Source organism: Schistocerca piceifrons, chromosome 5 (assembly GCF_021461385.2).
Source record: "Schistocerca piceifrons isolate TAMUIC-IGC-003096 chromosome 5, iqSchPice1.1, whole genome shotgun sequence".
Lineage (NCBI taxonomy): Eukaryota > Metazoa > Arthropoda > Insecta > Orthoptera > Acrididae > Schistocerca > Schistocerca piceifrons.
In genome coordinates, this window is record NC_060142.1 from 174,693,341 (window position 1) to 174,717,100 (window position 23,760).

The 23,760-nt window shown below is 41.1% G+C and overlaps 1 protein-coding gene across 1 annotated transcript in view; it reads left to right on the forward strand.

Annotated features, from left to right (window-relative positions):
* The window catches only part of LOC124798848 (probable cytochrome P450 304a1), a 28,298-nt gene extending 21,618 nt beyond the window's left edge, over positions 1-6,680 (forward strand). Inside the window, exon 10 of the mRNA XM_047262379.1 lies at positions 6,449-6,680. Within this exon, the coding sequence (XP_047118335.1) occupies positions 6,449-6,680 (232 nt within the window). The remainder of the gene's footprint in view (positions 1-6,448) is intronic.
* The last annotated feature ends 17,080 nt before the right edge of the window (positions 6,681-23,760 follow it).

Consider the following 23,760-nt stretch of genomic DNA (forward strand, 5'->3'; position numbering starts at 1 on the left):
CTGGCGACCAAGTCCCCAGACATGAACATCATTGAGCATATCTGGGATGCCTTGGAACATGCTGTTCAGAAGAGATCTCCACCCCCTCGTACTCTTACGGATTTATGAAATGCTCTGCAGGATTCATGGTGTCAGTTCCCTCCACCACTGCTTCAGACGGAGTCCATACGATATCAGGCTGGTGCACCAGTTTCTTTGGCTCTTTAGTGTATGTGCAGACGCATCTCGACAACATCGCCACTTACCACACACTCGGTCTCAGTCAGTGCTGATGGTACCACTAAAACCCTAGCACAAACAGAACATTCCCATCTGCCTAGTGTGTCCTCATGTACGTTTTCAATCATTGAAACCTTCACTGTCAAAGATATTTTAGCTCCACCATTAAGTGGATGTACTTCCCGTGAAACGCATTCCCAGCCATATCTTCGAATGATCGTTTTTACTCATTATGTGCGTTCAACCTAGAACTGAAGGGAAACTGTACAAAGATCCGCTTGGCTTTAGAGGCTGTTAACAGTTGCCATCCAGCCCTCAGCAATTCAACCAAGAATTGAGGCGATTCAAAATACAAGAGCCTGTTAACCTAAGGGTTGATTCAAGATACCAGAGATTGTTAACCATTGTTCCATCTGATCATAAATTTCTTGCAGAAATAATGTATTACGATAAGGTTTTTAACCATCACCTTCAAATCACAAAGTTGACAATAACTTTTTGTTTGCTAGCAAGTACATATCAGCAGTTCTCGTATGCATTTGAAGCCCCTCCCCACAGTGCTGCAGAAGGTCACTCGAGGAGGTAAAATAAAAGTGACGTGGTCCTTTGGTGAAGTAGAGCAGTTGTCGTGAAACTTTCCTGCTCAAGAGCCAATACTGACTTTGTGGGGCAGCACTTCGGGCTGCATATGTGCCGATCTTATTATTAATTTACAACCTATGGAAATTAGCTAACAGACTTTCCGCAGTACTATAACACCAGTTCCCGCCAGATCACTGATGTTGTGACTGGCTAGCACATGGATGGGCTACCGCCTGGGTCTGCCGAGCGCTGTTGGCAGTCAGGGTGCATTAAGCCCTTGCGATGACATTTGAGGAGCTACCTGACTGAAAAATGGCGGCTTCGGTCACGAAAACTGATAACGGCTGGGAGAGCGGTGTACTGACCCCACGCTCTTCCATTACCGCATCCTATGACGCCATATTCGGAGGGTGTCACGCCGCTCGGTCGCTACCGATGGGTTCGTCAGGGGCTGAGGATGCAGTTCATGTCTTTTTTTTTTTTAATGATTTAGTATGTTATTAGACCCCATTGGACAAGCTATGGTAACAGCGTGCTAAGTCGGCAGTTGGCCCCAAAGTACTGATCGTTAACAGTCAGCATCACTCAGAACACTCCAAGTCGACTGTTTTCTGTTTCAGATTGCCTACACCATCAATGACCACACGGCTGTTGCACTGACGAAGTGATATCCTGTTGTCCATGTGAGTGGATGATTAATTGATTAATAACCGTAATTGTACTTACATATAAAGGCATTATGTAGTATGAAACAGATCAAGCATGTTTACTAAATATTTTGAATGTCATTTTTCTTTCGTTCACTGCATTGTACACTGAAGAACCAAAGAAACTGTACACCTGCCTAATATCGTGAAGGGCCTCCGTGAGAATGCGGGAGTACCATACACAACATGACATCGACTCTACTAACATCTGAAGTAGTGCTGGAGGGAATTGACACCATGAATCCTGTAGGGCTGCCCATAAATCATTAAGAGTACGACGGGGGTGGAGATCTCAATAGCACGTTGTAAGGCATCCCAGATATGCTCAATAATGTTCATGTCTGGGGAGTTTGTTGGCCAGACTATATATTGTGGTCAGGTCCACCGGCTTCTACCACAACCTGTGGAAAACCTCCTGGATCCTGTTGTTCCTCAAACCCGACAAACTGCCATCAGTCTTACCTCGGTCTTCAACTAGGTCATGGAATCAGTCCTCACCCAATGCATCCACCAACACCTCCACCAGCAGCACCTCCTTCCCTCTACCCAATGTGGCTTTTGACCTTCCTTCTATGCCGATGACCTTCTCATTCACCTCACTCACCACCTCTCATAACAACTCTATTCCCATCGCTCCACCATCTTCCTGTCTCTCGACCTAGAGCATGCCTATGACCATGTGTTGGCATTCCGGTCTTCTCTTCGAGCTCCAAACCTACGCCCTTCCTATTAACTACATCCCTCTGATTGCCTTCTTCCTTTCTCACTGTGCTTCCTATGTCACCATCCATAACATTGATTCCTACACCTTCCACCCCTCTGCTGGTGTGCCCCAAGGTTCTGTCCTCTCCCCTCTTCTCTACCTTCTATATACAGCAGACATGCTGCCACCTTCACCATCCATCCACTTTCTCCAGTATGCCAATGACACTGCCTTCCTTGCCCTCGCCCCCACTCTGCAATGCTCCCAGCACCTTCTCCAATCCTATCTTGACCGGTTCACCACTTGGTGTAACCAGTGGCTGCTCAAGGTCAATCCTTCCAAAACTCAGGCAATCATTGTAGGCAAAAACACCCCTTCCTTCTGCCTCCTTGATTTTGATGTCACCATCTATGACCGTTGTACTCACCTCACCCCCACCCTCAATTACCTTGGTGTCACCCTTGACCATCACCTTTCCTGGACCCCCCCTAACCCATCTCCAGACGATCCAAGCCAAGGCACACTACCGACTCTGCCTCCTCAAACTCCTCTCTGGCCACACATTGGGTCTGGACCCCTTCACCGTTCTCCACACTTATAAATCCCTCATCTGCCCCATCTTCTGCTATGCCCATCCTGCCTGGATTTCCGCCCCCTCCCCCACCTATTATAAGTCCCTCCAAATCCTTGAATGCCACGCACTTCGCCTCACCTATCGCATCCATCTCCCATCCCCACTCGGTGACTTGATTCCCTTCCTGCACCTTCTCCTTTTCCTCAAACGGATATGGATCCTTTACACCTCCCGCAAGCTTAATACCTTACACCCACTTTCCTCTCCCATCCTCACCCACCCCAGCCCACTACCGTGCCTGTATTCTTGCATCCCACCTGCTCCCCATCTTCACACCCTCCATACCCTTGTCCAAGGTGGCTGCCGCCAACTTCCCATCCCTGATTATGTCCTTGTACCATCCATCCACCCCTCTTACCAGCTCTGACTCTTCCCTCCTACTCCCCCTCCCCTTCTCTCTCAGGACTCCCTCTCTCCCTCCTCACCTTCCTTTTCCCCTCCTCCTCTCTCCCACGTCTCCTCCTTCCACCCCCCCCTACATGGGCTTCCAACTCCTCCCCTCTCTCCTTCCCCCACTCTCCCTTCTTCCTCACACTGGCTCCACCCCCCTCCTTCCTGCCCTCCTACCTCTCCCTTCCACCTGGAGGCAGCCCCTCCCCCCTCATCAGTGTGTTTGCGAGTGCTTCGCTGATGATCGTCACCAGTGTTTTCATGCATCAGTGTTTCTCCATTGTGTGCTACAGTGTTTTCATAAGTGTTCTCCTAACTTCGCATCTCCACCTGGATGTCTTCGTCTGTTCAACTGGTGACTTCCTTAATGTACAGTGCCTTCTGTCGAACGACTACTAATATACTGCGCAATGTTCATCATTTATTTCCCATGATTTTTATGTTTCTCTGTCTTCTATGTCTATATGTTGTCTCTCTTTGCCAAAGAGCAACGTATGTAGGCCACTGCCGGCCCGCCTCAGCTGAGGCATGAAATGACAATAAAGGAAAAAGAAAGTTCTTTGCTGCATTTCTGGATCCAAGATGCAGCGATCTAGTGGATGGAAGATATCAAGAAATGTGCAGGTGCAACACATAAGTGTATATTTGAAGACGGTAATTTAGGAAATCATCTAGAGGATGGCTGGCGAATCGAGTGCAGTTTAGTGGCAATGTTAAACCAGAGGAAATGAAGCAGTTCCTAAGACATGGCATTGCAGCCGCCTCATACCATTCAATGAATAACTGAGTCCTGACTACTTCAGCAACTCGTTAAAAGGCGAGCCATTTGTACAATTTTTATTGCCTATGAGATGTGGCAGGCAAGTATCTTGACGGGTGGTTGGGGAGTTCTGTGCAGCTAGCATTTAGTGGTGGGGGGAGCCAGCTGCCAGCTGCTGTAATACCTATACGTCCTTGTGAGAAAGGTGTTGTCATCGAATCGTCTGCCTTTAAAACATGGAGTTGTATAAAATGTGTAAAAGTAAAAAAAGCTGTGAACATTGGCAAAATAATAGACAGACTTGCATTGTTTATTGTGTCTGTCGATCAACACAAGAATACCGTGTTGAGTAACTGAGAAAACTGCTGCGCATTTATTAATCTTTCCTATTTTTTCGCGAGGTTTCTTCTGCTTTCCAAATTTTATTTTTCTAGACAGCACAAGAAGACTGTATTTTCTGAGTTATCAGACAGCACAAGAAGAGTGTATTTTCTGAGTTATCAGAAAATACAGTGTTCTTGTGCTGTCTAGAAAAATAAAATTTGGAAAGCAGAAAAAACCTCGCGAAAAAATGTATACCTACTGCTATTCAAAAGATTTTTATAATACACATAAAATGTTTTACAATACGTGTGAGTACTGGGAAAAATTGCGGTACATACGGGAGTATTTCTGTCTCCCTTTCGAACCCAGAGAATACGTTCACCCTGTGATGGCTTGCCATCTGTAGTCAAAATTATTTATTTGGATTTCAGGGGAAATATTCGCAAATGTGAAATTTTTACTTGCCAGTTTTTTAAGTGACCTAGGCAAACGTCTGAGCAGTCTACATGTAGAGCATCTTTTCGGCACATAGCTGAAAGAATCATATTTCAGAAATACAAAAAGAGCCTGTCATACATTAAAAATCGTTATTAAAAGGACCAAAGGCACTTTCTATTTCTAGACAACTCACTTACAGCAGATAATTTATAGCTGTTGATATTGTGTCTATTGCACAGTTATTGTCATATATAATATAAAACAAGTTTCCACGTGCTGTTTGTTGAGACTTTGGTCCGGGAAAGCAAGAGCAATTACTTTTTCAAAAATGAAGACAGCAGTCCGACTAGCACAAATTCAAACGAAATTTTACATATTTGGACGTATAATTGAATAAGAAAATCGACGATTGTAATCACTGAAGACAAGCTTTAAACAAAGTCCACAACGAAATTGTGTAAGAAACCAAAATCTTTTTATAATTACTTTATCAGCCAGGCAAACCTAGACTCAAGTTACATAATATAGGCTTACGATTTACGATATATGTTTAAATGCTTACCACAGCATTGCACTACTGTCACAGGTATCCCAAAACATTGTCTTCATCCTCGCTGTCTGATAAAGACGAATCCGAATCGTGAAGATTAATTATGAAAGGCTCCATCACTGAGCCTCTGTCGATTTCCTTTTTACGATCTTCTTCTTGGAGTGTTTCCGAATGACTGACGCAGTTTGCCAGTGCAGATATGCTTACGTTGTCCACTGCTTCATGTGTGTCTTTCCACGTCAGCAATTCGGTAGGTGCTGTTTCTCTCTGAGATATGGCCTTTAACTTGCGCCCATACCAGCTCAATAGTATTGTAGCGGCAGTGATATGGTGGTAACCTGATTACTCGGTGACCATGCTGTCTTGCCAGTTAATCTATCTCATTAAGTGCGGTATTTAGGCTTGAATGCATTTACAAGCATGAGTAACTACCTCTGGTCTGTGACGCTGTACGAGGAATTCCATTAGACGACAACCATGAAATAATTTCAACCTTCCTGGTATTTGATGTAGGAGCCTTATTCACTTGTAGAGAATGCACGTTTGAGTTGTCCATGACAATAACAGAATTCTCTGCCATGTACGGAAATAGCTGTTGCACAAACCACCGCTTGAAGACAGCATAGGTCATTTCAGAGTGATAGTCATCTGATTCCTTCGTCTTCGATGCTTTAAATATTAATTTACTCTCTAGTATGATGCCTGTCTCTGCAGAACCAGCGTGAAGCACAATAAGGCGTCTCCCTTTTCCCACAGGAACCTTCAGGCTATCAGCTTCGTCACTTGTCTTCCAGCACATTGGTCTTGAATGGTTCTGGTGAACGTGTGTTTCATCGAGATGATAAATACGTGATTTTCCGGCTTGTTTATCTCGTGCATTTCTCTCAAGAACACCGTTCTTGCTGTTACAATGTCACTTCTCTCTAAGAACAGTTTTCTTCCGTCATTGCTCTTTCTGCATTTAAATCCCATCTCCCTTAATGTTCTGAGCATGGTGCCGTAGGATATTCACCTTGGCTATACATGTCGAATATTTTGCGCCGTAACACATTCTTGCTGAAATCGTCGAGCTCACTTACGAATTTCTTTCGATTTCGGCACTTACCAGGCGACTTAAAAATAGGTGATTCGTTCTTTTCAGTAGATGCGAGGGCCGCTGGAACCAGCGAGGGCTGCTGGAACCAGCAAGGGCCGCTGGAACTGGCGAGGGCTGCTGGTATGGCTGGAACCGGCTGGCGCCGCTGGAAACCAGCTGGCATGCCTGGAACTGGCTGGGATGCTGGCACTACCAGAGCTCGAAACTGGACTTGGCACAGGCTGCTGCACCTGCAACAAATCCTAACACTTCAATGATTGTAGTCAACAATCCTTGAAGGGCGCAACTCTTTTGAGTTCTGCCGAAGATGCAAAGAACTTCCTCAGTCGACCTAATACCGATTCCCTTGACTACATTTCCTGCTCATCTCAATTTCTATTACATGCGTAATATTACAGTATGTATTTTGTTCCTATATCCAGGTAGACCTATTCTCTTTGGACATACAAAATTTGTTGAAACCTAGTTAAAATTTTTCTTAAAATTTATGGATCCTAGACAAAACGGCTTAAATTTAAATTATCTGATCATAAATATCTGGACATTCCTATGTAATTCAGAATAGCCCACTAGATGTCATGAAAGTCAAACCTGCCAGTGTAAAAGGATGCTGGATGTATCGAGTTGTTAGTAGAGAAGCAGTAACAGTAGCGTGTATCTGTCAGGAGAGGTCACTTACTTGGACTGTGGACTAGTCATCAGATGTCACCCGAGACACAAATTCGTCAGGGATATTTCAATCCTTCTAAAGCTGCAAAAGTGACGTGACTGTGACGTGGAACTGCGAAGAAACAACAACAGCTAAGTAAGGTCAGGCATATCTCATGTACTGACAGACAACGTCCATTGAGTAAAACGGATGATGCTTGTAAAAAATCCCATAAATCAACAGAAGGAAGCAGTCATGAGTTCCAAACTGCTGTCAGAAGTCCAGCTAGCACAATGATTGTACATAGGCACAATGGTTGAGCAGCTCCTCATAAGCTAGACATTTCTACAGTCAGTGCTAACCAACACTTAAGGTGGTACAAAAATGACTCAATTGGACACTAGACAACTGGACAGTAGATTTGAAGTGATGAATCATGCTCTATCTTGTGGCAATCCAAAGGAACTGGTTTTGTTTGGCAAATGCCTGGTGAATTTTTCCTCCCACCATGTGAAGTGCTAATAATGAAGTATGGAGGAGATGGTGTTATGGTATAGGGGTGTTTTTTGTGGTTAAGGTATGTTCCCTTAGCATGGTTAGGAAAACACTAAGTAGAGAACAATACGAACACATTTTACAGCATTGTGTATTGCTCATAAGAAGAGGCACAGTTGGGAGATGATGACTGCTTATATCAGTAACCGATGACTACAAAAGCCACATGATGGAGATGTGATTATGCCTGAAGTAATAAGGCCAGGCCTTCAAACAACCTAGTTGTTGTAGTCTTATTGGAACTGCCATCATATAGTATGCCCAAGAGGCTGTTGATAGTTTGTGTCTGCTACCCGTTGAAATTTTCGATGTTTCATTTTGGAACCATCCAACTTAAGAAGTTCTGACAATTCAGACAGCATCCCAACTTTCAGAATTTGTTATAATGTCGATTTTGCTCCTGATCCCAGAGCCCAACCGTCTCTGGTTTCAGTTTTTGAGGAAGAATAGGCTGCCATTTCTCCACAGACATTCAGATACCTCATTGAAAGTGTTCGCAGAAGAATTACAGTCATCATTAAGATGAATCATGAACACACTCCATCTGCTAATAGGAGTCCAGATGTCCAGATACTTTTGATAAGATATTGTGCAGTCTCGTTCAAAACTGGCAAATAGGCCATTGTAACATATCCATTTCTAAAGCTCACTTGTCCTTTTACAGACTCTGAGTAGATATACAAAGAATGTCATAGCCATGATTGATTGATGTAACTGTCTTCAAACAGCTCGTCATTATTATTATACAATGATAGCAATAACTATTTAGTCTTCACATCCACTAAACAGTTATATAATTTATTTTTATATTCATTCACTTAATTGTTTTCTCTATGGTTGGTGAATAACTTATTCAATCCAGATTAGATTAGATTAATTATTCATTCCATAGACCCATAACAGAGGGAATCCTCCTGGGTGTGGACAATGAGAGGAGGCTGGTGGGTCTGCAGCTTTATAAGACTTTTCTTCTCTATTTCTTCAAGTAATTACAACACGCACATCAATGTTTGAAATACATTATGAGACAGGATTGGTGAACTTAACTTCTGGAGGCGAAATTTGTAGTACCATCAATAGACTCAAATAAAAGTGACACACTTCCTGGCTTTTGGAACCAATAGCCTACATAAGATTTTTGTTCTTTGTTTTCATTAAAAGTGTATGTTTTCAGTACCTGGTGATCAAGTTTTGTTTCATTGTATCTTTTCATTGTGTTGTAGTCCACTTGCATTGTTTGACTACCCACTTCCACTGTTGAACACCTTCTCTCTGTGTTCTCCAACAATGACTTAGAAAGATGGGGAGGGGGGAGCTTTGGGGGGTCCAGAGCCCTCCCCCCTCTTACCTGAATGAAATTGTGCATGACTTAATTGCCACATAGTAAAACTGAAATATATTTTGATTTTCAATCAGATGACAAAAAAGGCTTGTGCACTATTGGTAGTCAACAAGGCCATAAATAGATTTAAACTAGCCAACACTAAATACTGTACTGTACATTCTTAGCCTTACTTGAACTCAGTTGTTGTTTTGTTAACCAAATCCATTCTTACTTGCAGTTGAATTTAATGTAAGTGCTGCTGTTTACTGATTTTGTGCTGTGTGCTGTTGTGATAGTTTCTAATTATGGATAATTTTGTAACAAGAAAGAAGATGAAAACTGTTTTCGATTCATTCAGTAGGGTATGGTAAAGCAAAAACAATTATTCATTACTACAAGAGACTAATTAGCAGTTTAATGTTAGTACTTGAGTAATTATTTGGGGATTGGTAGGGCTTTGAGGTTGCAATGTTTCAGTATTTCACAAGGCAGCAGAGCAGTAAACATCATTACAAGTAACATTAAATTAAAATCAGTGCATAAAAATACACTTGGATTTACCTGTATCACCCAAAAATCGTATTGACCAACAAAAATATTGCCCAAATTGCAATGGTTGTATTTCTTTAAAATTTTTGCCCAAAATTCTATCATTTGTAGCACAAGTAGCAAAACAGCTTTATAAACACCAGTTCCAATATGAAACTATGAGGAAGGGTTTGTGGAGAACAGAATTAGATGTGATGACAGCATGCTCTACAGTTAACTTGTTTCTAAAAGGTTTTTCAGCAGGCTGTTTGAATTTGTGTGAGCTGACTGCACCATGACACCATATTAACTGAAGCTTTTTCAGAAATTGTACAATTATCTTCAAATTAAAATGTTTTTGAGTTGTAGAAAGAGTGATATAAATAATGACTTTCTTGTTATTTTTGCAACAGTACTTATCCTAAGTTGGGGAATAGTTATTTATTTCTCAGGCAGACAGTATCTAATTTTAACATTGCTTTGAATATGATTTTGACAATATGCATGGTTCAGTGACATTTACATAGGAAAGCAGCAGGTGATCATCATTTTGTACTACGTGTCTCCGAATAAAGATTGCTCATTTGTGGAACAGTGATACAGGGTGTTTCAAAAATGACAGGTATATTTGAAACGGCAATAAAAACTAAACGAGCAGTGATAGAAATACACCGTTTGTTGCAATATGCTTGGGACAACAGTACATTTTCAGGCGGACAGACTTTCGAAATTACAGTAGTTACAATTTTCAACAACAGATGGCGCTGCAAGTGATGTGAAAGATATAGAAGACAACGCAGTCTGTGGGTGCGCCATTCTGTACGTCGTCTTTCTGCTGTAAGCGTGTGCTGTTCACAACGTGCAAGTGTGCTGTAGGAAACATGGTTTATTCCTTAGAACAGAGGATTTTTCTGGTGTTGGAATTCCACCACCTAGAACACAGTGTTGTTGCAACAAGACGAAGTTTTCAACGGAGGTTTAATGTAACCAAAGGACCGAAAAGCGATACAATAATGGATCTGTTTGAAAAATTTCAATGGACTGGGAACGTGACGGATGAACGTGCTGGAAAGGTAGGGCGACCGCGTACGGCAACCACAGAGGGCAACGCGCAGCTAGTGCAGCAGGTGATCCAACAGCGGCCTTGAGTTTCCGGTCACCGTGTTGCAGCTGTGGTCCAAATGACGCCAACGTCCACGTATCGTCTCATGCGCCAGAGTTTACACCTCTGTCCATACAAAATTCAAACGCGGCAACCCCTCAGTGCCACTACCATTGCTGCACGAGAGACATTCACTAACGATATAGTGCACAGGATTGATGATGGCGATATGCATGTGGGCAGCATTTGGTTTACTGACGAAGCTTATTTTTACCTGGACGGCTTCGTCAATAAACAGAACTGGCGCATATGGGGAACCGAAAAGCCCCATGTTGCAGTCCCATCATCCCTGCATCCTCAAAAAGTACTGGTCTGGGCCGCCATTTCTTCCAAAGGAATCATTGGCCCATTTTTCAGATCCGAAACGATTACTGCATCATGCTATCTGGACATTCTTCATGAATTTGTGGTGGTACAAACTGCCTTAGACGACACTGCGAACACCTCGTGGTTTATGCAAGATGGTGCCCGGCCACATCGCACGGCCGACGTCTTTAATTTCCTGAATGAATATTTCGATGATCATGTGATTGCTTTGGGCTATCCGAAACATACAGGAGGTGGTGTGGATTGGCCTCCCTATTCACCAGACATGAACCCCTGTGACTTCTTTCTGTGGGGACACTTGAAAGACCAGGTGTACCGCCAGAATCCAGAAACAATTGAACAGCTGAAGCAGTACATCTCATCTGCATGTGAAGCCATTCCGCCAGACACGTTGTCAAAGGTTTCGGGTAATTTCAGTCAGAGACTACGCCATATTATTGCTACGCATGGTGGATATGTGGAAAATATCGTACTATAGAGTTTCCCAGACCGCAGCGCCATCTGTTGTTGAAAATTGTAACTACTGTAATTTCGAAAGTTTGTCTGCCTGAAAATGTACCGTTGTCCGAAGCATATTGCAACAAACGGTGTATTTCTATCGCTGCTCGTTTAGTTTTTATTGCCGTTTCAAATATACCGGTCATTTTTGAAACACCCTGTATATGTCTTCAAGTTTTACTACAAGGATGGCATTCTACTGTCATATGTCTTATTTGTAATATCCCTGGTACAGTGAGTCCAACTGTCACAACTCTAGCATATGAGGGCTATTCAGAAAGTGGGGAATGTTTCCGCCTGACGCCGATAGGTGCGTGCCGATCGCCTATATTTTGGTATGTGCGTGTTCGTCAGCTCAGTTGGCATCCATCCGTGACAGCAGGAACGTCTCTGCTTGTCTGGTTTTTTTGATATTTGAATTTAAAATGTATGCTGCAATTGAGGTGCGGTCTGTGATATGATTTTTGTTGGCAAAAAACCTAAAACCTATAGAAACTTATTGTGAACTGTGCAAAGTGTATGGAAACAATGTAATGAGTGAATGTTCCATCCGGAAATGGTACATTTGGTTTAAAAATGGCCAAACCAATGTTCATGATGAAGAGAAGAGTGGATGCCCAAGCATTGTGACTGACGATCTTGTAGCTAAAGTTAATGAAACAATTCGAGAAAACCGTCACTTCACAATAATAGAGCTTTTGCTTTCTTTTCCACAAGTTTCAAGGCTTTTGATGCCTGAAATTGTCACTCAAAATCTAGACTACTAGAAATTTAGTGCACAATGGGTGCCCAAAATGCTTACAGAACAGTGAATGGGGGCAATGTTGACATTTCTGGAGGACTACCACAAACATGGTGATTCATTACTGTATCAAATCATAACCGGTGATGAGACTTGGGTGAAACACATCAATTGTGAGACAAAATTACAGTCAATGGAGTGGACACACAAGGTCCCCCCCAAAAACCAAGAAAATGTTTACAAACGTTGTCAGCAAGAAAGTTGATGGTGACAGTGTTTTGGGATAGGCAAGATGTGCTTCTTATTTATTTTCTTGAACGTGGAGCAACCATAAATTCTGCTCAGTACTGTCAAACTTTGCACAGCTTTAGAAGACCAGTTCAAAATAAACATTGAGGAAAGCTGACATCCAAAATTTTGTTTTTGCACGACAGTGCCCGACCTTACCCAGCAAACTGCGCTAACGAACTCCTTAATTCATTCTAATAGGAACTTTTCCCTCATCTACACTAAAGCACCGATCTTGCACCAAGTGACTTTCACTTGTTTCCCAAGATGAAGAACCGGCTTGCAACACAGAGCTTTGATGACAACACGGAACTCCAGGTGGGTGTGACTCACTAGCTGAAGTCTGAGGTGGCAGAATTTTATGACAAAGGTATTTCAAACCTTGTCCACCACTATGATAAGTGCCTTAGTGTGTCTGGTGGCTGTGGAAAAGTAGTATGTCAGTCGCTCTTTCAGATGTATATAATAAAATCTATTTCTTGTGCTTAGTATTTTTTTAATGTCAAAATGTTCCCTACTTTCTGAATAGCCCTCATATTTGTAAATAAATGTTATATAAACAACAACATGTTTTGTACATCATAGAGGAGTTTATTAGCATCAAAGACAGTATAACCATATTATCATGCATAAATACTAATTCATTTGTGAAGTCACACACATTAGAAGTGTAGCTGAAATCAATGTATGAATCAATGTTAAGAAGCTAAAACTGTATTTAAATACAAAATTATAGTAAGGAAAGGTAGCTATTGTCAAAAGAAGTTTGAGGGTCCTTTGACTTTACAAGTTATTCAACCCAATGTTAAGATCCTTGAAAATGAACACACTTTGTGTGGCAAAATCACAGTGTGGACAATTTTATTGTTCCAAGATTCTTGTGCTCTGTGATAGAGAACCTTATATCAGAAGACTGAGCTTGTTTTGTTAGCAGAAATGGAATACATTATATTAGAACTGCAATTAGTGTGGCAATAACAGACACTGTTGAGAATATATGTTATATTTTTTATGGAAAGCTTTTGTGCTTAATTTTATAGACCAACTACTATTTCTGTTAAGGCCTCCCAAAATCTAATTTCTTTCTTTCTTTGGGCCTTTGTACCACTCCAACAAGGAGTCACAATGTTATTACAGATTTGACAGTGTTAGTTGAAGAGGGTGGCCAGATGCCCTTCCTGCCGCCACCTCCCAAAATCCAATTACATACGTAAAATTAAAAAGTAAATAAATGTGTTTTCAAAATAAATGAAAAACATGAGCCTTTTTTTTAAGGCCGTTTTTAACTAATTGGACCCCCACCCCTCTTCCTCTCTGACTTCATCTTGACTATGTCCTTGTCTGTGATGACATTTTTCATCATTTCTGACACAGAGCAGCATCTATGATGCATTTGTGGGCTGTAACATTGCTGAAATGGTCTGCCCTGCTTTTCTACATTTGGAGATCTTTTCCCACTTTCTTGCAGCCCTAGTTTGTTTTCTAGTTAAAATTAACAGCACTGTAGGTCTTACATGTGGGGAGTGTACTGAATGAAACTCTGAAACCACAGGATACAATTATATATGCCTTATTAATACCATGAGTACTATGGAGACACATTCGCAGAACATGGAACTGAACATCAGACTAAAAACGTTATATGTGCTTTATTAATACTATGAGTATTATGGAGACACATTCGCAGAACATGGAAGTGAACAACAGACTAAATAAATCAAGAGGGAGTATAACTGCCCCCTTCCACCCAACTAGCCACATGGTCCAACATGCTGCTTCCTGAGCGGGAAGGCATGCCGTTCTCCAGCACAAATCTACCCAGCGGATTAGTGTCAAGGTATGGTGTGCCGGGCAGCCTGTGGATGGTTTTTAAGGCAGTTTTCCATCTACCTCGGTGAATGTGGGCTGGTTCCCCTTATTCTGCCTCAGTTACACTATGTCGGCCATTGCTGGCAAACACTGTCTTCACATATGCGTACACCATAATTACTTTACCATGCACATATTTGACGTTACACTCATCTGGTATTAGATGTTACTGGAGGGGTCCACTGGGGCCTGAACTGCACAATAACCCTGGGTTCAGTGTGTGGCAGTGGAGGTGTGGCCTGTTGTGGGGTTGTGAACCACTGAGGGCTATGGTGGGACAAAGCCTCTCTGTAATTTCTAGGTCCCCAGTTCAATACACAATACACACAAATAACTGCCCTCACACTTTGCTCAAGAATAACGTGTTGCTACTGTCAAAAAATGTAGCTTATCACATATTCTACATCTCCACTGGGTAAAGTCCCCACACAGCCTCCTCTGTGGCCAACAATGTACAGAGCACTGGGGAAGGAGACATATCTTTTTCTCATAGTCAAGGATGTAGTTGTGGCAAGGTAACGGTCAGTTGATGCAGCCATAATAGGATTGTGGAGCACAGCTGTGGGGAGAATGGACCAGAGTTGTTGCTCTCAGTAACTCTGTCAGCACAGCATGTTCATTTTCTGCTGCGCTTTGGCAGTTGATCACGCAGTTTAGACATTCTGTGTGTTATATAGGACTCAGTTAAGTTTGAGTCTGCACAGTGAGAATGTTGTGGGTTTTTTGTGGAGAAGTATGTTGAAATTAGTATCTTCTCTCTACAGGACCTCCTAGGGCAGGAGTATAGTGACTAGAGGGATCACCCCACTGTGTCATGTGATGCTGTGGAGGTGGTGGTATTCTAATGCACTAGATATGCTGTTCCACTCACCTGACAAGGTCTGTCAACTCCGTTGAGCCCATTCGCAGTAAATGTTCAATGAACTCAGCTGGAAGTTCAGCAACTCACCAAACAATATCTCAGCTGATGATGCCTAAAGATCCTTCTTAAAAGCCAAACATACGACCAGTAGCTCCCAGCATTGTTATTCTGTCCACTGACCTTCATGGAACATGCGTACTGCTTTTAAGGTGTGCTGATGCCACTCTATCAGCCCATTGCTCAGAAAGTGGTAGGACGTCAAGCATTTACATTTAACTCCACAAAGATTGCAAAGCTCCAAGAATAGGGGTGATTCAAACTGGCAGCCATGGTCTGTGGTGGTGGTGTGCTGACATCAAAGTGCAAAAACCATAGTTGTACAAATGTACTCACTGTGGTCTCTGCTATAATATCTGGTAGGAGTACTGCTTTGTAGCACCACATAACATTGTTAATTGTGGAAATTACTTATCAGTTGCCACTAGACTATGATAACGGATTGACTAGTTCAAGATGTACATGTTGCAGCTTACCTGTGGGAATATTATATTGTCTGAGTGTGGGGTTGGCATCGCAGCCCATATGCAGCTCTGGCATATCTCACAAGCCTGCAACTGTCTGGCATTTCTTTTCACATCTGGCCAGACAAAACAATCAGAGACAAGCTTGGTAGAAGGTCATATCCCCACCTGCAACAAGCAGTGGAGGCTGTCAAAGATGTGTTCCCACATCAGACGTGGAACTAATGGACAGCTTCTACCTTGTGACATACTGTACCTGATTCTTTTGTCAGAACTGGGAAGGAAGAGCAATTCAAATTTCAGGCTAGTCGATTTGTCCTACAGAAGCTTGTGGATTTGTGATCTTGTTTTGGGCCAAGGAAAGATCTTCATAGTTAATGTCAATAGATAGTCTGCCACTATGTTATTGGTACCCTAATGTGTTTGATATTGGTGGCGAACTGGCTGAAATAGTCAAGGTGGTGGAAATGACTCGGAGGGCAGTCTTTACCTGCGGCATGTATAGCTTCTGTGAGTGTTTTATTATCAGTATAAATTGTGAATGAGCTGCCTTCTACAGTGAAGAACCAAAAAACTGGAGCACCTGCCTAATGTCATGTAGAGCCCCCGTGAGCACACATAAGTGCCACAACATGATATGGCATGGAAATGACTAATGTCTGACGTAGTGCTGGAGGGAACTGACACCATGAATGCTGCAGGGTTGTCCATAAATGCTCAAGAGTATGAGGGGATAGAGATCTCTTCTGAACAGCATGTTGCAAGGCATCCCAGATGTGGTTGATAATGTTCATGTCTGAGGAGTTTGATGGTCAGCAGAAATGTTTAATCTCAGAAGAGTGTTCCTGGAGCCACTCTGTTGCAGTTCTGGATGCATGGGGTGTCATATTTTCCTGCTGGAATTACCCAAGTCCATCGGAATGTGCAATGAACATGAGTGGAAGCAGGTGATCAGACAAGATACTTGTGCACGTGTCACCTGTCAGAGACATATCAGGGGTCCCATATCACTCCCACTGTACATGCCCCACGCCATTACAGAACCTCCACCAGTTTAAACAGTCCCCTGCATTCATGAGGTTGTCTCAGTACCCGTACATGTCAATCTGCCTGATACAATTTGAAACAAGTCTCGTCAGACCAGGCAACATGTTTCCAGTCATTAACAGTCCCATGCCAGTGTTGACAGGTCCAGGTGAGGTGTACAGCTTTGGTCATGCAATCATCAAGCATACACAAATGGGTCTTCAGCTCTTTGAGTCCATATTGATGATGTTTCATTGAATCATTCACATACTGACACTGGTTGATCGTCCACTGTTGAAATCTGCAACAATCTGCAGAAGGGTTGCACTTCTGTCACACTGAATGATTATCTTGAGTTGTCATTCATCCTGTTCTTGCAGGATCTTTCTCCAGGTGCAGTGATGTCAGAGATCTAATATTTTACCAGATTCCTGATATTCATGGTACACTAGTGAAATGGTCATACGGGGTTCATAGCTACCTCGGAGATACTGTGACCCATTACTCTTGTGCTGACTATAACGCCACATGCAAACTCTCTTAAATCTTGATAACCTGTCTGTGCCAGACACTTGTTTCCTTGTATAGGTGTAGCTGACCACAGTGTTGTATTCTGCCTGCTTACATATCTCTGTATTTGAATACACATGCCTATATCAGTTTCTTTGGTGCTTAAGTGTATATCTGCTTTGCAATGCTGCAGCTAGAAGCTTGTGGTTGGAGGTGAACTGTTTGTGTTGTGAATGAGTAAACTTTTGTGAAAAGAATTGCAGTGATTGCTGTTCCCCATTGACAAGCTACTGGAGATCTGCCCCTACTGCCATGTCACCGGCATCAGTTGTGATTGTCAGTGAGGTGTTTGCGACAGGGTGAGCCAGGTCTTGGTCTGTTGCAGGCAGAATTTGATGTTGTGAAATACATATTGCATTTCTTTCGTTTTCATGGAAGATTGCTTGCTGTGGTTGCTTTACCTGTGATTGTATCTGTAAATATGACATGTACCACCAAAGCCTGAGGCAAATGTTTTCTATAGAAATTTGTTGCACCAGGAAACTTCTATAGTTGCCGTTAGTTGGTTGGTTAGGAACAATCATATTACTTCAGTCTGTTCTGTTGTTACTCAAACCCCAGTTTGACTGATGGACTGGTCATGGAATGCATCTTCTGTTTGAGTTGGCATTTCCTGATGTTTATCACTACACATACTTTTTTTTTCTTTTCTTTTTTTGTGTCATCAATCTTCTGACTGGTTTGATGCTACCCACCATGAATTCCTCTCCTGTGCCAACCTCTTCATCTCAGAGTAGCACTTGCAACATACATCCTCAATTATTTGTTGGATGTGTTACATACATCCTCAATTATTTGTTGGATGTGTTCCAATCTGTGTCTTACTCTACACTTTTTGCCACTACAGCTCCCTCTAGCACCACGGAAGTCATTCCCTCATTCTTAACAGAAGCCCTATCATTCTGTCCCTTCTCCTTATCAGTGTTTTCCACATATTCCTTTCCTCTCCAATTCTACTCAGAATATACTTATTTCTTACTTCATCAGGCCACCTAATTTTCAACATTTGTCTGTAGCACCAAATCTCAAATTCTTTGATTCTCTTCTTTCCCAGTTTTCCCACAGTCTTATGTTTCACTGCTACAACACTGTACCTCAGACATACATTCTCAGAAACTTTTTCCTCATATTAAGGCCTCTGTTTGATACTAGTAGACTTCTCTTGGCCAGGAATGCCTTTTTTGCCAGTGCTGGTCTGCTTTTGATGTACTCCTTGTTTCATCCATCATTGGTTATTTTGCTGCCTATACTCCATCTGTCGAGAGAAGAGCTCTGACAGCTGGAAGTGCAGTTGCCAGTATTAGACACTGATGGGCAGTGAGCCAGTGGTGGGGGAGGGGAGGTGACATACCTTCCCATCCCATCCTTCAGCTCGCAGCAACACTCGACTCCTTCAGATCCTAACAATGCCACGTCATTCATTGCAGCATCCCTGAAGGGACAACATTGAGCTGACCGAAGTGTTCATTGCTGGAATATTTTTTCATGTGTGCTGCCAGTGTTTGTCACCTTACACAAACACACACATAAATATTTTCTTTAATGATGTTACAGCCATTTGACTGCAAAAATTTTTATTTTGTTGTTATATGGTTCAGATTTAGCTGTATTTCATACCAGTCTGATATGATATGAACTTCCCTTTTTAAGAGTCCTTCCTGGCACAAAGTAACAATGCAGATGCGGTCCAACCCCGGTATTGAACGTTGTAGGTGTGGTTCAACTACAGGCAACACGAGCCATGGAATGACTGGAACTGATCTTCTGTTGGGCCCCTCCGTGTAATAAGCACTGCTCATGCTTAGTTGTTTATATCTTTTGGTGGGTTTAATAACATCTCTGAGCAGTCAAAAAGACTGTGTCTGTGATACAATATCCACAGTCAACATCTATCTTCAGGTTTTCTGGTAACTAGGGTGATGCATAACTTTTTTTGATGTGTGTAGATTCACATTCGCTACGACACACAATACTGTTACATAGCTAATATTGGTAAAGAGCATGAACATACCCAAGTTGCTTGAAGTCAGCCAACTTCCACCAGTCACAAAGGGGCCAAGATAATGTGTGTGACCAGTACTAGCTCTCTAAACTGGAACATGAGAACTGGTTGCAAAGCAATAGGTGGTTCACCTTAAACAGCCTTAACTACTACTGCAGAAACCCTTTACCTCAGTTTGTCTCTTAGAAATATTCAAATAATTCTAATCAGAATGTTGTATGACTGCAAAATACCTGCATTATCCATTTCCAAGAAATGAGTGTGTCAAGTCTCAAAGGTTACTGTGAGCAAAGAAATGTGTGTTGCACATGTATTAAAATTGAACAAAACAATAAGAATTCTCAACATCAATACCTTTTGCCAAATTTTATTGGTATTTCACAGCAAGTTCCTGGGCTTATCAATCCGTTGTCATAAATCCATCATATTTATCTGACTGTAAGACAAGGTTATTTCTCAGATTTTGAATTCGAAAAATATGGGGTCATCTTATATTCATAGATTAAACTAATTGCTGCTCAGATCAATGTTTTTACATAGTTTAAGAAATTAATATAGGGGCTTCCTTACATTTACAGATGGAGCTTTGGCTATTGAGGCTTTGTACAAACATATTTTGAAAATTTTGAATGGTAAGGTTCTGCAAACAGTGTTTTCATTTGAATAGGCTAGAGAGGAAGTAGCATTAAATTCTATCGACTCACGAACTTTTATTGTATTTGAACATGTTCATAATAAAAGTTCTTGTACACATATGGATACTTTATACACACTTATTTATTTATTTGTCTGTCCATGTAAATCTCTTTTTCAGTAGCTATATTGTACACAAGATATTGGACAGAAAATCTTTTTTGCTGTTGGTTTTACAAACATCAAACATACGCCATTTAAATTTTTGTAACATATTGGATCCACACAGTTAATAATTACAAATTTGATTAAATACTGTATATTTATAACTTCTTTCTACAATTAAAGATATGAATTACATTTTTCCTTACATAAGATACTGTGAGACTGAATAGTAGCAGAATGTTTTAGGTTCTGTACTTCAGGAAGAGATTTTATATGTCTTGGTAAACTGTTGTATAGTTTTGTTCCTGTATGATATACACCTTTTTGGGACAATGTGGTGCTACAATGATTAAGATGTGTGTCACTGTCTGACCTGGTACTGTAATCATGGACAATTTTCTTTTGAGGAAAAAGGTTTTCTTCTCTAAGTATACTTTTTTTGACATGCATGACTACTTCCAGTATATAAATGCAGGGAAGTGGTAAGATCATTAGATCTTTAGAGAAAGGTTTTCAGGATTTTCTGCTGCTCACCTATTTCATTATTCTTATATAATTGGCTTTTGTTTCCTGAAAACTGTTATGGCCTGGTGTATGAGGGGCATTTGAAAAGTCCATGCAGAGTCCGAAAGATGGTATCACTGGCATGTATCAAGGTCATGTTTAGTTAGTAGCATCTTTGGAAAGAACACACACCAAGTTTCAGCCATATTGGTCTATTTCTTTGTGTTTGGCATTCGTGTGAATCAAGGAAGTCGAGCGATTGTCAAAAAATGGACAAAAAAGAATTTTGTGTGGTGATTAAACATTAATTTATGAAAGGTAAAATGCCTCAGGAGACTAAAGAGAAGCTTGATAAACATTACGGTGACTCTGCACCTTTGATTATAACAGTTTATAAGTGGTTTAAAAATTTTTGGAGTGACCATATGGGCACAAGTGATGCTGAACGTTCTGGATGACCTGTGGAGGTTACAACTCCAGAAATCATTGATAAAATCCATGATATGGTGATAGATGACAGAAGAGTTACGGTGCGTGAGATTGCTAGTGCTGTGGGCATCTCGAATGAATGGGTACATAATATTTTGCATAAGCATTTGGACATGAGAAAGCTATCCACAAGATGGATTCTGCGATTTCTCACACTTGACCAAAAAAGAAATCGTGTGAAGTGTTGCAAGGATGATTTGCAGCTGTTCAGGAAGAATCCGCAGGACTTTAAGCATCGTTTCGTCACTGTGGATGAAACATGGATACACTACTGTACTCCTGAGACCAAACAACAATCTAAACAATGTGTTACCAAGGGAGAATCTGCACCAAAAAATGCGAAGACCATTCCTTTGGCCGGCAAGGTTATGGTGACTGTCTTTTGAGATTTGCAAGGGATAATCCTCATCGACTATCTGGAAAAGGGTAAAACTATTACAAGTGAATATTATTCATCATTATTAGATAATTTGAAAACCAAACTGCAAGAAAAATGATGGCAATTGGACCACAAAAAGGCCTTTTTCATCAAGACAATGCAGCAGCACACACCTCTGCAGTTGTGGTCGCACAATTAATGGAAATAGGATTCCAACTAGTTTCACATACCCCCTGTTCTCCAGACTTGGCTCCCTCGGACTACTATTTGTTCCCCAATTTGGAGAAATGGCTGGCAGGACAAAGATTTTATTCGAACGAGGAGGTGATTGCAGCAACTGATAGCTATTTTGCGGACTTGGACAATTCCTGTTATTCGGAAGGGATCAACAAATTAGAACAGTGTTGGATGAAGTGTATAAGTCTAAAAGGAGACTGTGTCGAAAAATAAAAAAGGGTTACCCCAAACACGTAAGTAGTTTTTATTTTTGCATGGACTTTTCAAACACTCCTCATATGTTTTCCCAGAACATGATACCATTCTTCAGTATTGAACTGTACACTAGCAAAGGATACAGTCCTTTAGAACAATAAGGTGACATTAAGATGAGACAAGAAAGAAAATTAATCCAGAATTAATGTCTAACAAAAGAAATATATTGTATTAAATTGACTGCAGTTGGGGAGTGGTGAACAGGCAGCAAATTTTATTGTGTTGCTGACCATGGGCATTTATACTGTACACTTTTGTTTTTTACAAACATTTATCTTGTTTAAACTGTAGTTTGCCTGAATCCATTTGTACACAGACTCAAATTGACTTTAAAATTGGACAAATACTCAACAACAGCATATAATTCTGTAGGGCATGATAAATTGGTCAGTGGAGTATTTATGTATTTAATGCAGCAATGTTGGCAATGCTCACCTTGAGGTATGATGGGAATGACAGTGGGTGTGTCAGCTGCTGGTTCTACACAGCCTATGAGAGAGCAGTGGGCATATGATATCTTTGGAAGCAAGAGGCATTCTAACATTCTCACATCACTGTGGATGTGAAATCCACTCTAGGTTTTTTTAGGTCTCACCATACCCACAACCTCAGAAATCATAACATACCCAGAAAAATAACCCAAATATTTATAACAATGAAGATTTAAGTTTCACAGTTGTCCTGTTAGGAGAATGATGATGATTAAAAATAGCGATACCACAGACAATAGGCAAAATAAACAAAAAAGACATTAAAGTTAAAAATGAATGTAAACAATTTCCTTTTGTCTATTTTATCACTGTTTGCATTGTCAGAATGTAGACAATGAATAATTGCCTAAATTTTAAATAGGTGTTACTTTTTAAGCAGACACCTCCTGTCAATATAAGTTAGTAGTTTTGATTAGACATAATATGTTAACAAATTTTTTTCTCAAGGAGCACCTTAAAAAAGGGGTTTGTCTTATATTCAGAGTCATATATATACTAGGTTAAATATGATACATGCAATGTTGCCCACAACCTCAAGAAAATAAATTTGTTTCTCCACGCATCAACCTGCAGCTAATATTAACAAATTCTGTAGTTCCCATGCAGGAATCTCTGTGTGAGCAAAGTGAAACCATATGCCTGCTCTTCTTATTTATTGTGTTCTCAAAGTGAAGGAACTGTGACATCAAAGAGGTCTTTTAATCCAACGAAGAAATCTGTAATGTATTAACTATTCATTTCAACAATGAAGGAAATTCATGCCAAATTTAAAACTAATACATCATTGGAGATCAAACTGCTCTGCAACCAGAGACTGACCAGTTAGCTATAGACACAGAAGAAAAGTATTGTATAACAGAGTCACAAACAATGACTTGACCAGAAAGCTTAGAAAGAAAGTACAGGAAGATTGCTGTGGAGAAATTTGTACAACAGACAGATTGAAGAAAAATATAATTGTTTTATCTATATATTCCTGCAGCAATGCCTCTTGGTTTCCCCCCAAAAAGGTATGAGCAAGATTGTGCAGAAGCAAGGATAAGGAGTGGATACATCCTGGAATTAAAATATCTTGTGGCAGGAAGAAAGAAGTATATAGAATCTCATCAGTAACCAGAGAGTTACTGGCATGAAAATATCTTCAGAATGGAGGAATATAAGATATGGATTGCCACAGGGATCAGCACTGGGCTCATTCTCATTTCTAAGCTCAGTAACTGATCTTCCTTGTCCGCCCCTGGTAGATGAGTTGTCAGCACGACAGAATGTCAATCCTAAGGG